This window comes from Falco cherrug, chromosome 2 (genome assembly GCF_023634085.1).
Source record: "Falco cherrug isolate bFalChe1 chromosome 2, bFalChe1.pri, whole genome shotgun sequence".
Classification (NCBI taxonomy): Eukaryota; Metazoa; Chordata; class Aves; order Falconiformes; family Falconidae; genus Falco; species Falco cherrug.
In genome coordinates this window covers 19,647,772-19,662,170 of record NC_073698.1, presented here as the reverse complement: position 1 = coordinate 19,662,170, position 14,399 = coordinate 19,647,772, and the positions used below count along the sequence as shown (strand labels likewise).

The 14,399-nt window shown below is 36.0% G+C and overlaps 1 protein-coding gene across 1 annotated transcript; it reads right to left on the bottom strand.

The window, feature by feature from the left end:
• Positions 1-1,403: 1,403 nt before the first annotated feature.
• On the bottom strand, positions 1,404-12,261 carry LOC114015354 (protein mono-ADP-ribosyltransferase PARP4-like). The gene is made up of 3 exons (XM_055703209.1): positions 11,763-12,261; positions 9,754-9,865; positions 1,404-1,627 (listed from the first exon to the last, which is right to left on the bottom strand). Exons 1-3 carry the CDS (start codon positions 11,950-11,952, stop codon positions 1,513-1,515), a joined length of 417 nt encoding a protein of 138 aa, XP_055559184.1. The 5' UTR covers positions 11,953-12,261; the 3' UTR covers positions 1,404-1,512.
• Between the last annotated feature and the right edge of the window lie 2,138 nt (positions 12,262-14,399).

Here is a 14,399-nt window from a genome sequence, read left to right as displayed (position 1 = left end):
CAGTCTTTCCCAAGTTCAAGTTGATAGCAAAAGGATGGAAATCACCTCTCAGCTCTTCTTACTCACCCTATTGCTTTCTTGATCAACTCAAAAGCCCAGTGAACACGACTGTGTGTAGAAATGAAGTTTTAGTATAATAAAAACTTGTAAATCCACCAAAGGGACAAGAAGAAAATAATTTATTCTAACGATAATTACTTGAAAGAGAAAATTTTCTATAGTACAAAGATCTGGCCTGTATAAAATACTGTCTGATGCTGAAAACATCATCATCTGAGCCACCCTATCTTTTTAGAATCTTCCACATGGGAAGTATGTAGACTTATAATCATTACTTGCATTTATTTGCACTACTGCAGTCACTGCAGTGGAGTACCATGCATTTCATAAAGGCAAGCTTAAGAGTCCTCCTTTGCACATTCACGTCTGTTAGAATTGCTTCCATCCAGCAGTCAATGCAATTTTATTTGCATTCCTGACTAAAGTAGCCAAAATCATAGAGTTTTCCCCTCTGTCAAGGAGTTACTAAAGAGGAAGATTTCCAGGGCTTTCCTGACTGTTTCTTTATCTTGTTCCTACATGCCCTGTAAAGTATGAAGTGTGTAAAGCTTCCCATTTTGGCACAAGGAAGCTGTGTCAGGGGCAATTCAAATTCACTGGAGGCCTATTCCTTCATGCTTTTTTTAAGACCTTTGTTCTTCCTCTACAACAAAAAAAAACTTGCCAGCTGATGATTGTCCACTTCACTTCCAAAGAAAGGGAATTTCCAGATGCAGGAACCCTATATTCGAAAGAGAATAGAGCACTGGGACTTAACAGAAGTGAGGGGGGTGGGATTCAGAATGAGCCAGCACCAACATTCCCCACAACTAAAGCAAAGGGCAGAAGTTTTGCTGTGAAGAATCATCTGCTCTAATAATTTCAAAAGTCTCGTCCAGAATGTTTTATATTGTACACCTGTGAAGAACACCAAGCCGTAAGTATAATCCTAAAAAAGGGTGCAGGCCAACAGGCACAAGTTACATGAAGGACAACAATTTTTTCCCTAATTTCTAAAATAAGTGGTATCAAACACTGGAAAAGGTTTCCCTTAAAAAAGTTGAGGTTGATGAATCTCCATCCTTAAAGATGTTTAGAACTCAGCTGGGCAAGATCCTGAACAACTTATCTAACATCTGACTTGACCTTGCTTTAAGGAAGAGATGACTTCCAGAGGTTGTATCCAACCTGAATTATTCAATGATTCCAATAAGATGTACAAATATCTTCTACTACTTTCTATACTTCTCAATTTTTGTATCATATTTTGCAAAGTATTCCTTCCTCCATCCATCCTCTTAAAAGAAATCACGTGCCCATGTGCCACCAATATGATTAATATGTTCCTACAGCCATTTCCTGTCGTATAGTCATTGACTCTCCAGGATGAAATTAAACTTCTGTAGGTCGAGATTTATATTACTGTATTAAATGATAAGATTTTATTTAAAAGCATACCTTGAGTTAGATGAATCATGCAATTTCATCAGTGTTTTGAAAACTATCCCTTTCAATTCCTTTGTGCAGCGTATGAACTGTAGCAGAAGAATAGCAATCAACTGCAGTAGCTTTTATTTTCCATTTGAGCCTAAGGAAGAAGAAAAGGGAAGCAGTATTGCTATTTAAATAATTTCTTGACAACAGAAAAGGGACTTTCTACAAATCACTCCATATCACTTAAATATCACAGTATCAATTGTCCTAACGCTATTTAATTGTTTCGCCATACAATCACTACTATCAAGAGTATTCACAGTAATGATTTGACAAACATGCTCCCGGCTTTCAAACTTCAACTTGGTAATGCTTTGTTGGGATTTCTGCAGTTTGTGTTTGCTTGAGTTTCTAATTTACTTTGATTTTAACCCATGCAATAATGGGAAACTTGTAAGAGTTTTGTCCTTTGATGAACCACTGCACCCTCTAACAATTCAGGAAGAAGGAATTGCCTTTTTCCCCCCAGGGTTTCTGGTCTGCTGCCAGCAAAGAGCACCAGCTGACAGAATCAGACAGCAAAGGGTGTATAGGCAAAGTGCATACTGAATGCTGCAGATGCCTGTGTGTGTGTAAGAATTAGAAAAGTACTATTTGTATTATTTATATTACTTGAAATGTGAAAAGCAGAAGTGACCTCTCTCTCTCTCCTAGGAGACACTTTTCTTCACTTTTTTCGTTAGTAGGTGATAATATAGCAGATACAGTAACTGAGATACAAGAACCTGTATTGCTACTCCATCTCACATCCTCCACATGTTTCCACAGGCGCACTTAGCAATCAGGACACTATATATTGAGAGAAGCTGAGAAGGAACTGTATTACTGACATCAGGCACTTCTTTTAAGAGATCCATCTAAACTGTAAGCGTATCTTACTGAGAGCTCCACTAGACATACAGAGTAATGAGACAGTTAGGAAATAGAACACAATGTACTGTGTTTTAATGACAGAAGGGTATTTATCAAATGACTGAACGTCTTGTCTAATAAGGAGATTGTTAATTAAATTATCAACATAAAATTTCAAGATTTCAAGATTTTTCCCAACTGTGGACTGAGATCCCAAGAGCCATCCTATGGAAACAAAGATAGGGATAAGCCAAAGATTCAGGACACTGAATATGTATTTGGCAGGAACAAAACAAACATAAGAGAATTACTTTATTTTATAAAAAGCTTACACAAATACAAAACCTGAAATCCACATAATTAATTTAGGTGATTCAAATATTAAACTTCAACAGCCTTTGATATACCATCAAATGTCTGTAACTGCGCTGGAATGTTGTAGTTAGCCTACTTTGTAAAAAACCCTTAAACAGTAAGAACAAAGTCATTTTGCAATCATTCCTGTATAAAGTATGCACAATGACAACACCAGCCTCTTCTAACTTATTTCAACAAAATTCCTTCTGAAAATTATTGTTAAAGGTGCTAAAAACAAGCATTCCTCTTACTCAAAACAAAGAAAGGATCCCTCTCCTCTGCCAAGAATGCAAAGTCTCTACAAAATTGTTTACTATGTATGTTGTTAAACACAGTATTTACAAAATCAATCCCATTTTACCTGATTTTCCCTGCCAAAAATTAGACAACTCCCATGATGAAAATTATCTGTCAAACAGTTTACTAACCCCAGGTCAGATGGAAGACAGGCTTTCAACAGGATATTGAAGTACTTATTCTTCCATATTAAATACTTTTGAAATTCTACTCATCCTTGTGGCTTTATGTCTTAGAAAACTCTCACTGTAGACACAAATTTATAACCATTTGTTTAAGGCACTTTAGAAGATAATATATGATTTTAAATTAATTTTTAGATAGTAATAATCTAAATTACGTAAAAACAAAATCTGTCAAATATTAAGTTTAATTAGTATAAAAAAATTGAGAAACTTATTTTTTAAATTCAACAATTGGCAAATCTGCTGAAGAAGAAGAAAACTTGAACCGCACTTCGGGAGTTAATTCCCACAAGAGTCAATCACAACTTTACCACTCCAGTTCCCACTGTATCCATGTGGCGTATGGTAATGGTTGAATGTTTAGAAATAATTTGATAAAAGTGTCTGACAAAAATATAGCAAAAATATTTATCTCTTCTTAATGCTGAGGTTGGCTATACTTTACAACTTTCACATACAAACTTCATACATAAAATATTATGCCCAGAATGAAGCAATATTTTAAAATAAATAGCAAAAAGTCATGAGGATGCAAATGCTAGGCGGACTCTGCTGCACAAAAGAATATGAAGCTGGGGCACCTGGAAGACTTACTGGATTTGATTTCAACATATAGCATCCTATATGTAAAAGACTAGTGATGGAAGACTTACCGCAACCTTAAACTTCTCTGTAAATCCTTCTTCAGGAGCCATAACATCACACTGAATTAGTGCCTTTTTCTTTCATCTTGACCATGGCAATGCTTCTTTTCTATTGCCTCGAAAAACAGGAATTTTCTAATAACTTCATAGCATCGCATTTTACAGTTGTTTTTTAATCAGACGGTTTTTGGAATGCATGTCTGTTTTTTGATCCTTAATTGCAAATGTTGGAGTCGTTACTCAGGAAAGCAGTATTTCCAGAAAAATCTAACTTTTATAATGTACATAAGGTACTGGTATTGTTTTTTTCATAATAATGTAGACATCAAGACAAAACAGTAAAAATAAGAAAAAGTATCCTTGTTTTATCCAGCACCTCCATTGAATTTTTCATTCAGGCCTACTTTTACTTATATTAATATACCACATAAAATAAATTGTAATGATGATAGAACTGTTTTGGACACTGTAAAAAGTTCTACTCTTTGAACTTCGTGAGGTTTCTGTCAGCCAATTTCTCCAGCCTATCAAGGTCCTTGTGGATGGCAGCATGACCCTGTCATATATCAGCCACTCTTCCCAGTTTCGTATCACAGCAAACTTGTTGAAGGTGCAAGTCTGTCCCATCATCCAGAACATTAATGAAGATTTTGAACAGGACAGGCCTCACTGTTGGCCCCTGGGATACAATGGTAGTCACTGGCCTGCAACTAGACTTTCTGCCACTGATCACCACCCTCTGGGCCTGACCATTTAGCTGGTTTTCAATCCACATTACTGTCTGCTCATCCAGCCCGTACTTCATCAGCTTCTGTATAAGCATCATATGGGAGACAGTGTCAAAAGCCTCACTGAAGTCCAGGTAGCCCATATCCACTGCTCTCCCCTCATCTACCACATCAGTCATTTCATTTTCAAAGTTTATCAGGTTGGTCAAGCATGACTTCCCCATGGGGAGTCCATGTTGGCTACTTCTCATTACTTTTTTATCCTCCACGTGCTTGGAAATGGTTTCCAGGATTAGCTGTTCTACCACCTTTCCAGAGATCAAGGTGAAGCCGACCAGCCTATAGTTCCCTGGGTCCTCCTTCTTGCTCTTCCTCAACATAGGAGTGACACCTGCTTTCCTTCAGTCTTTGGGCAATTCTCCCAGTTGCCATGATCATTCAAAGATTTCTGAGAGTGGCCTCACAATGGCATCAGCCAGCTCCCTCAGCACTTATGGGTACATCCCACCAGGGCCCATGGACTTATGTATGTCCAGTTTGCTTAAGTGTTCCTTGACCTGATCCTCTTCCACCAAGGGTACATCTTCCTTGCTCTAAACTTCTCCCCTGGTCTCTGGAGTCTTGAATTTCCAAAGGTTGGTACTACTAGTAAAGACTGATGCAAAAAAGGCGTTCAGTACCTCAGCCTTTTTCATGTCCTGTGTCGCCAGGTCCCCTGCCCCACTCAGCAACAGGCCTACATTTTCGCTAGTCTTCCTTTTGCCACTTATGTACTTGCAGAAGCCCTTCATTTTGTCTCTGACATCCCTTGCCAGATTCAACTCCACGTGGACTTTGGCTTTCCTAACAATGTCCCTGCATCCTCACATTGTGTCTCTATATTCCTTCCAAGTTACCTGTCCCTGCTTCTACTGTCAGTATACTTCCTTTTTATGTCTGAATTTTTCCAGGAGTTCCTTGTTCATCCATGTTCATGCTGGGCCTCCTGGCATTTTTGCCTGACTTCCTGTTCATTGGGATAGACTGCTCTTGAGCTTGGACGAAGTGATCCCTGTGGATCAGTGCTGAGAAAAAGGCCTCTTAAGAAAATTAATCTGAACTGTTTTAAGTATTTAACTTTAGGATGAGATGAATCAAGCTCTATAAATATCTTTATTCACCGTGAGAGAAAGGCAGATGTGACTGATTTATTGCTAAATGTACACACATGTATTTGGTCAGATGAATTCCCATTCTCTGTGCCCCATCTAATACTTAATTCAACTGATATAATCTTGCTTATCATGATACAGCTTTCCACTTGACAACTCTTCTTATTGACCTTTGAATTTCAAGGTTGTCATTTATATTTATTTCTTTCCATTTGCTGCAAAGCTTTTGTGTCTCCTACCACTGTTCTAATACTGAAAACAAATTAGAAAGTTTCATAGTTTACTGCAATACTAAAGAGAGATTTTTCAAGTTCTGCTTTCCTTGTGACTTCCACCTGACACAGAGTCCCCTAGAATGACTTTTGCCAATATAAAATGCATGACGTCAGCAATCCATGGCTAGAGTGGCCAGTTTGCTATGGTTTGGCATCCTATTTTTTATGAGAAATGGTTTTGTGGTTTCTGCACGAAGGATTGAAGAGTACTCTTCATCTGGCCTTGTCCTTTGACCTGTCTGACTCCCACAGCACTATCAGGAATTACAAACACTGGTAGCAAATCGCAACAGGAACATACAGATTGACAAACTTTGATTGTAAAGTAAGGACAAGCAATATAAGAGAAAGAAAAGGAAAATAACTTGCTATATTGCAGCAGAAACCAAAATAACATCAAAAATAATAGTTTTAGCTCTGTTGTAAAAGGATAATCATTGTTCAGCTAAAGACTGGTTTTGATATGTACAAGGTTACAGAATTTAGTCTTTTGACAAAGAAACCAGTGGGAACAAGATATATAGAAAACATACCCTATTCTTAACCACAACAAAGCCTGTAAACTGACTTATAATTAGGTTTTCCAAGCTGAGGTAAATAATCATGTTTTTCAAGATTTGTTTCTTCATCTAGATTGTTAAATATTAACATATGAAACAGGTAGAAAAAAATATGATCAGCTAAAAGAAACATTGCTGTCAAAATTGAACATACACCTAACAAACATACTTTCACACTCTAAATAGGAACATGTAAATGGAAGAGCTCATGTGAATATACTGGCCTGCCTAACTGTCTACACTCTTCTAACCTTCTCTGCTCCCTCACTCAACTTCGGGCAGGGATATGCATTTCCTCTATTTAGGACTTCCTTTGTTTCTATCCTTCCAGTGTAAGAAGAGGCTGTACTTCATAAGAAGAATTAGTCTAAAGTCTCAAATAAACCAACACGGAAATATGGTACATTTTTAACTAGATAAAAGCTGATTTTTAATAGATCATCAGATCAAAGTCTATCTGTAAAACAGGTCATTATCTTCCACCATGTCCTATATAAAAGCTATGGACTTTCACTGGACTAATACGTACTGATCTTCACAAAACTGAAAGGTTATATGTCTCAGGAAAAGAAAAATCACCAATGGCCTACAATGGCAGGGTTAAGATTATGAAAAACATGCACACACATGCCAATAGAGGACATTCTTGTAACGGGGAAGAAAAAAACTGTCCCCAAAATTTAAAAAATCTAAATATTTTGGTTTTAATCAGTACTGCAAGCTTTTTCAATTGGAATTCTTAAAATTCTACCCTTGGACAGGCCAACTGAAAGCAACTGATGCAATGAGTGTGCTGCTGTATTAGGTATCTCCTAAAAACATCTGAGGACACTACAAGGCACATGAGTTTTTACATGCTGCAGTGCAGAGCTCTGCAGAGAAATTAACTTAGGTTCAAACACCAATAATGCTGCATCAAAATGATCCTAATCTTGAACTAATTAACCTCAGTCTCAGCAGTTATTTAGCATGGACAAAGTTAACTTACAGCTAAGTCCAGTATCAGCTAGGGAATGTTACTATCTGAACAACATGGATATAACCAGTATAACACTTACTAGCCTGACAGAACAGCAGGCTCTGCTCACCAACAGTCTGATTAAAGCTATTCCATAGGTATATACACAAATGAGAGCTTTGTAGAGGATTAAAGGAGAACAATTAAGCAGAAAAGAATTCTTTTGGGTGAGAAACAGCACAGTACATCTTGAATCTTTGCAGACAGAAAGTAGATTGGTTCCTCAACAGGACCATAGGCTTAGTGACCTAGTGAATCCTCACCAAAACCCTTCAAGGCAAAATGAAATAGTACAATTGTATCTATGCTAAGAATGCACAACATCTTGGGTTTAAAGTTTACCATTCTTTAAAAAGTGTTTTTATAGATTTTGCTGCCTTGTACAACTCTGTAAAGTACAAATCTTGCACTATTTAAAAATACTTTTTTTCATTTACCCACAGAGAATTATCACAGTTAAAATGGATGTAGTCTTCTCTATTAATTCAGCCTTCTAGAAAACGCTCTCTTTGTCTACACAAGAGTATGAACTGGAGCGAACTTCTCTTTTAGAGCTCTTCACCATTTTTACTCTACTGAGGAGATGAAGACACGGACTTCTGAATCTGACCAGAAGACCTTTTATTAGTCCAAAACCTACACTTACATATCCTCGTTTGCTGTTCACGCGCAACATACTAAAATATCATTGGTTAATCAATACTGTTCACACTGTTCTTGGCTACATATAATTGGTTAATTACTAAGCTGCAAACGTACTGAACTTCTTGCATGGTTTTTTTCTCTCTTCTTTCTTATCTCTGTGAGTTTCATGTTCTCAGCCAGCTGCTGAGACATGGCATCGCGCATCCACTCCGGCCTCGCTTCATATCCCATTTTTCCTCCAGGCGTTCAGCCAACGTTATCTTACTTTCTTTCTTCTTTAGCCTTCAAGGCCCTTCACAGGCATCGTGGCCTCCAGCACTTGCCATAAAGCTCTCTACACTCTACTAATGTAACCCATTAAATACAGATCCTGCCTACTGAAAGCAGATTGTTGCACGTGAGCACATTAATATTAGTGGTCTAGAGGAACCATTATTAAAAGCTATACCCTCTCAGACTGCCAGCACCGACCTAATCCATTGCCAGGCCTAGTTCCATCATATCAATAGCCAATAATCAATGAATGTAAATATGCCGAACATGAACTTAACAGGTGTGTAAATATGTTGAAAGTGGTGCCTGCATGCTGCTATTGGACACGTACCACCTGTTCGTTACTGTGTGTTGATGCAAATTCTATTATCATCATACGATTACTCTGGAAGACCGCTGGGGTGTCTGGTATGTGGCCTGAAGGGTGTGCTTGCCCACAGCCGTGAGATGTCAGGAATGTTGAAGGAGCTATGAAGGTCTCATTTAAAAAAAACAGTCCTAGAAGAACATGCCCTCACCACTGGTCTTTATTTTGACATATCCTTGCCAACCCTCCCAGGATATGGTAAGAACCTGACACTTTCCCATTTATGCCTTGCAACCTGAAATTTGTAACTGTAACCCCGTTTTTGGTTTTTTTTTTTTTTTATTAATTTTTAATATATATATTAAAAATAAAAAAAATAAAAAAAACATTAGTTGTGTACATATCTTTCCAGTTTGTTGTTACTGAAAACAGTCAAACTACATTACAATGAATTTCTGTGAGATTTTGCCTGTTCCTCTGATGGCTGAGAAGTCTAGTGCTTGTTTTGTCTTTAAGTAATTACCTTACAAAACAAATTTAAATTAAGTAACAAAATTATACATTGAAAATGCACTCATAAAATGAGACTATACTAAAACATGAAATGCAAAGCTTTAAAATGTTAATTATTGTATTTTCCAATTATATGCTTAAATAGTAAAGTTGTTATAATGAAGAAAGATATGAATAGGTAAAATTATCTGGACATGCAGTTAATATTATTGTAGGCGTCTGACCTTTGAAATTCCTTACATATTTTCCATTCCATTATTGAAGGTATACAAACTTTTCTACATTTAATTTAAACATAAATATATAAGACAGTACACTTGAGCACTTGACAGTTCTCAGTTTATTAACCTCTCATTTCAAATAAATTAGCATTGATTTTAAACAAAATATAATTGCTAGCTGACTTTGTACTTACCCAACACCACATGTAAACAAACTTGTATGTTGGACATTATCTTTCATGGTCTGGAAGGTCACACTCTCATTCTGAATGTGTACATCCGATTTAAGAGGAATGTTATGCTGTCCTTCAGAAGGAAATAGCAGACTTAAGTAACGTAAGATCTTCCATAAATAAGTGTTTCCCAATGTTGCAGTAGCAGACTGAAAAGTATTACAATTTTAGTTTGAATTTATTTTTTCCTAAAATAACATATAATGTATAATTTAATCTTTATTTCATTATCTACTACTCCTGGTTTCCAGCTATAAATAATTAATTCCTAGATTATTTTGGTTCTTGCTCTTCTATAATTACTATCAAAGATACAGCTTAAGATCCATCTAGTGCTGTATCTTCTCTGGCTTAGGCAAAAGGCACAGGCAAAATAGGTAAGGAAAATGGTAAATTTTCTCCAACATTATTTTCAGAGCTTTCAGTAATCGGTGGTTTGGGAACATCTTGAACTGGAGTTTTCATCCAGACTAGTACATTTAGAAGCTATTTATGTTTTAATTTGCCTAACCCACTTTCTGAATTGAATTACAGTTTAGCCTCAAAATCAAGCACAGCAAGAAGTTCCACTATTTATTATGCATGAAAAGGATTGTTTGGTTTTTGTTTTAAATCTGCTGACTGATTATTTTGCTGGGTGTACTGTTATCCTTAAGAGGTGAGAAAGAGCAGCTAACCATCTGTATTCCACTGTTCTTCTGTTTATCCTGGAAAAGAGATTACTGTGTAAGGATTCAACAGAGGCTAAAAAAAATATATCAGGACAAATCCTCTCCTTGTACAGCAGTTCTTCCATATATCTGGCCATCTTCGCTTTCTGTCTCTCTAGCTCTTCTCTTTGAGATGGAGTGACCATAAGTGCCTACAGTATTCAAGATGCCATAAGCAATACAGATTTATACAGCTACCCAAGTGTTTACCTTGACTGCTGCTGAACACTGGGCTACCATTTCAAAAAGACTACTCACAATGGCTCCAGCATCTTTTTTCTGGGTGAAGCCCAACACCGTACAGGTATACAGTGTTGTTTTTCCCTTTGTGCTACTCTGCACTGATCATCATTTGCATCTTATCTTCCCATTTTCAAAACACCCATTATATTAGCGTGTTACGCAGCATGCTAGCATCAAGGAGCTTCAGTTACAGATAAGAAGCCTACTTCCAGCACTGACAATGTACGGTACTAACCAAAATCTGCCGTCCTAAGTAGTCTGTCTGATCTTCTGGTGTCAAAAGCATTTTCCGTTTCACTGGAAGTCCTTTGGGCAAAGTGTGCCTTCATTTACAAATTATATATTTCCAGAAGGAAATCAGTAATTTCATCTCTTTCTGCTGTGAGCAGGCAATGAGAAGTATGCGACTCCAAAAGATAAATTTAGGGAGAAATACTGAAAAATGTCCTAACACTGACAGCTACTTGGCTTCAAAATAATAACTTAAGCAATCGCTTAAAGCCAAACTGGAATTAATATTCAGATGTGGCTGTGCTTGTTACTGGGGAGAATAGACTTCAAATAGACTAAATTACAGAAAAATCTTAGAAGATGGCCTAAAGGAATGAAATTAAAAAAAAAAAAAAGAAAAAAAAAAAGAGAAGCATAACAGTTTTGCAATGATAAGCATCCCCTACAAAGAAGCATTTTTTAGAATACAACCAAACCGATCTACTTAGTGTAATAAACTCCTTCAGTGATACCAAATAAATTTATTATGTTCATTGAAAAAGAAGAAAATTCTGTGAAATCTGTGATAAAAGATTGATATATAAAGCATCAAAATATTATGTAGCAACAATATGGAAACACAAGTTTAAGTTTTATGACTGGAATATCACAGAAGTATTCCATGCTACTACATGTTCCTGGTTGCAGTTTATTGTTTTGGTTTGATAATAATGATGTGCATAAAATTAAGCCATGACAAGAAGGTAAAAGGTGGCGCTCAAGTAAAAAGGAAATAGGGAAACTCACTTGTGACAAATTTGACTACATTCACTCTTTGTCTGAAACCACATAGTCTCAAAACACATAAATCAATCTGCTTTGCTTGCTGTAGAGCTGAACCAGCCATAGAATTCCAGCAATCTAATAAAATAAGAATTTCACTGGACAGATGCTCTTCTTCAAATGCTGTTTCAGACTCTGGTTGGAATACAAGCATACAACCCTATAGAAGGAGAAACAAAATCATCAGCCCAGTGGACAAGTACTATTTCATTAGAAATGTACCCATGTATCTTCATTTTTCTTATTATGGAATGACAGCAGAATATAGCTGTATTTTAAAGTTTTAAGCAATATATGTGGTTTACTCTTAATGCCTGAAAAGTGCAACTTCCATTTCCTTTACTTATATCCCAGGTCTCACATGAAAACCTGAGAAAGGAATTTTGTGGTTTTATGTTCTTACCTGATTCGCTCTTCTGCAAAACAGCACTGGATTCTTACTACAAGGTTAAAAAAAAAAAATAAAAAAAAAAATCACGGATATCACCTTTTACAACTGTCACTGCCACCATCAGTTTGTGAGAAGTACTAGAATTAAAAAAATACATAAATCAGAAGTGCATACTGTCCTTGCTATGAACAGAGATGCTATAAAAAACAAAGCCTTTCAAAAGTGGAACAAAGAAGATGTGAGTGTTTCCAATAGGGAAGGAAAGGTCTGCAGTTTGAAAACTCAAATAGGAATCTCTTTCCTTCTCCTTTCCCTGGGGGAATTATCAGCATTATTGCAGCAATCAGAAAGAAATCCCTAAACTAATACATTTAAACTAAGCATCTCCGATTAAAAGTATGAAAAATAAAAAACGAAATTGTTGGAAAAAAACCAATCTTATCAGTCATTTTACTTATTTTAATCAATTTCAACATCGGACTGACAGATTGGTTAACACCAGGGCTTTACATTTCACCTCTGCAGCATTTTATCTTATTTAAGAAAATATAAAAATATTAAAAGGAGCTGAAAATAACTAAAAGTGCCAAGAGCTTCAGAAAAAATATAGGAGAATGAAACAACTCCTAACAACCTGGAGCCACCTATTTTAAGATACACTTTAAAGTTTTAAATGTATTTCTCAGGCAAGGAGTTACTGTGGGTGAAAGTAAAATGGGTTGAACTGATCCTTTCCTATTTAATGTTTTATTAATGTTTTCCAGTGGTTATGATGAGCTTTTCTGTGACACAGCCACAGCTGGATTCTGCTTCAAGGTGATCCAGAGTGCTAGAAGTGCTAGTTATGTCTTTTTCACTTATTAGTGAAAAAAGAAAATATTTAAATGCCTTTGAGAATAATCACTGCAGCAGTAACAACAGAATGCAAAATCTTGTAGAAAGACCAGATACCATCAAATAAAACACTAATTCTATAAATATTTGTGTGTATGTTGTAAATACAGTCCTACAAATATAATGGTTTAAAATTTTGCTTATTTTTTATCAGTATAGTGATTGCATGACTCTGAAGCTACTTGGTTCCAGCCTCAGCTGTGAATTCTTTGTTCACTTCTATTGCTGCAAATGCAATATCTGTATCAAACACTGTAGTCACATTTCTATGAAATACAAACAGCAGCAAAACAGTTAAGAAAAAAAGTGTTTTAACAGAAATGACTGGACACTGCTGAAACACTCTCAGAAGGCAAAGCATAAAACAGAAGTAATAGCATTCTGTGCAACTGAGAAGAAAACTCATTTCTGGAGAATGCTCAGCTTAATATTTAATCATTAAATTATTAATTTATTAATTATAAAATAGAAATATAAAATTATAAAGTAATTTATAATTAAAATTAATAATTTAATAATAAACCTGATCAAATGTATCACTGTCCATGGTGTGAAACTGTTCTTCATCTTTTACCCATCAAAAGTAAACTGTTCCTGTTTATTATGTTTTAGCATATTCAGTGTTACCTTATGAACAGTACAAGTTATGCAGTACCTCACTCATTTTGTTGGGATGCTTCTCTACTCAAATTTGAGGTAGGTAGACTTGAGAAATCCATATACCTATAACACAGCCACTAATGTCTAAGGAGCTGTTCTCCACAGTCTTAATTAGTCTTGCAGTTTGTTTGCCAGAAGAGGGAGAAAATGGGCATTTAAATAATTATTTAATAACAATACAGTGAATATTGTTTACTTTGTGAGGACAGGGAATGACAACAGCAGATTTCATATGGGTAGTCCCAAATGTTTTTGCCAAAAAGGTTATAGAAAGTTTACAAGGTACAGTTTCTATTTACACATTACATTCTTTAAAATACCATTCACTTCCCTGAATGTATTTTAGACAAGACGACAACTAAACCAGAAAGGTTACAAGCACAGCAGAAACCTTCATCTGTGAAAAACAGAGGACAAAGCTGTTTGCAGAATGAACAATGCATAAAGCCATACAGATCTGGCACAAGCATTTTCTAGGATTAAAGTTCCATTTTAAATACACAGCAGAACTGCCAAGGCAGAGGCATAGTTACAGTGAGATTAATTTACCTTTATTTTTTTTCTGTGTCCAACTATGTATTTATTCAATACTTGATGGCATCTTAGTAGACATATCCACAGAAAATCCACTAAATAAACAGAAAAGAAAACCCTAC

Coding starts and splice junctions, on each gene's coding strand:
- LOC114015354 (XM_055703209.1), bottom strand. CDS start 11,952: ATGCTTGTATTCCAACCAGAGTCTGAAACAGCATTTGAAGAAGAGCAT. Junction 9,866..11,762: donor TGTAGTCAAATTTGTCACAA/GTGAGTTTCCCT, acceptor TTCCTTCTGAAG/GACAGCATAACATTCCTCTT. Junction 1,628..9,753: donor TTGTTTACATGTGGTGTTGG/GTAAGTACAAAG, acceptor CTTCTTCCTTAG/GCTCAAATGGAAAATAAAAG.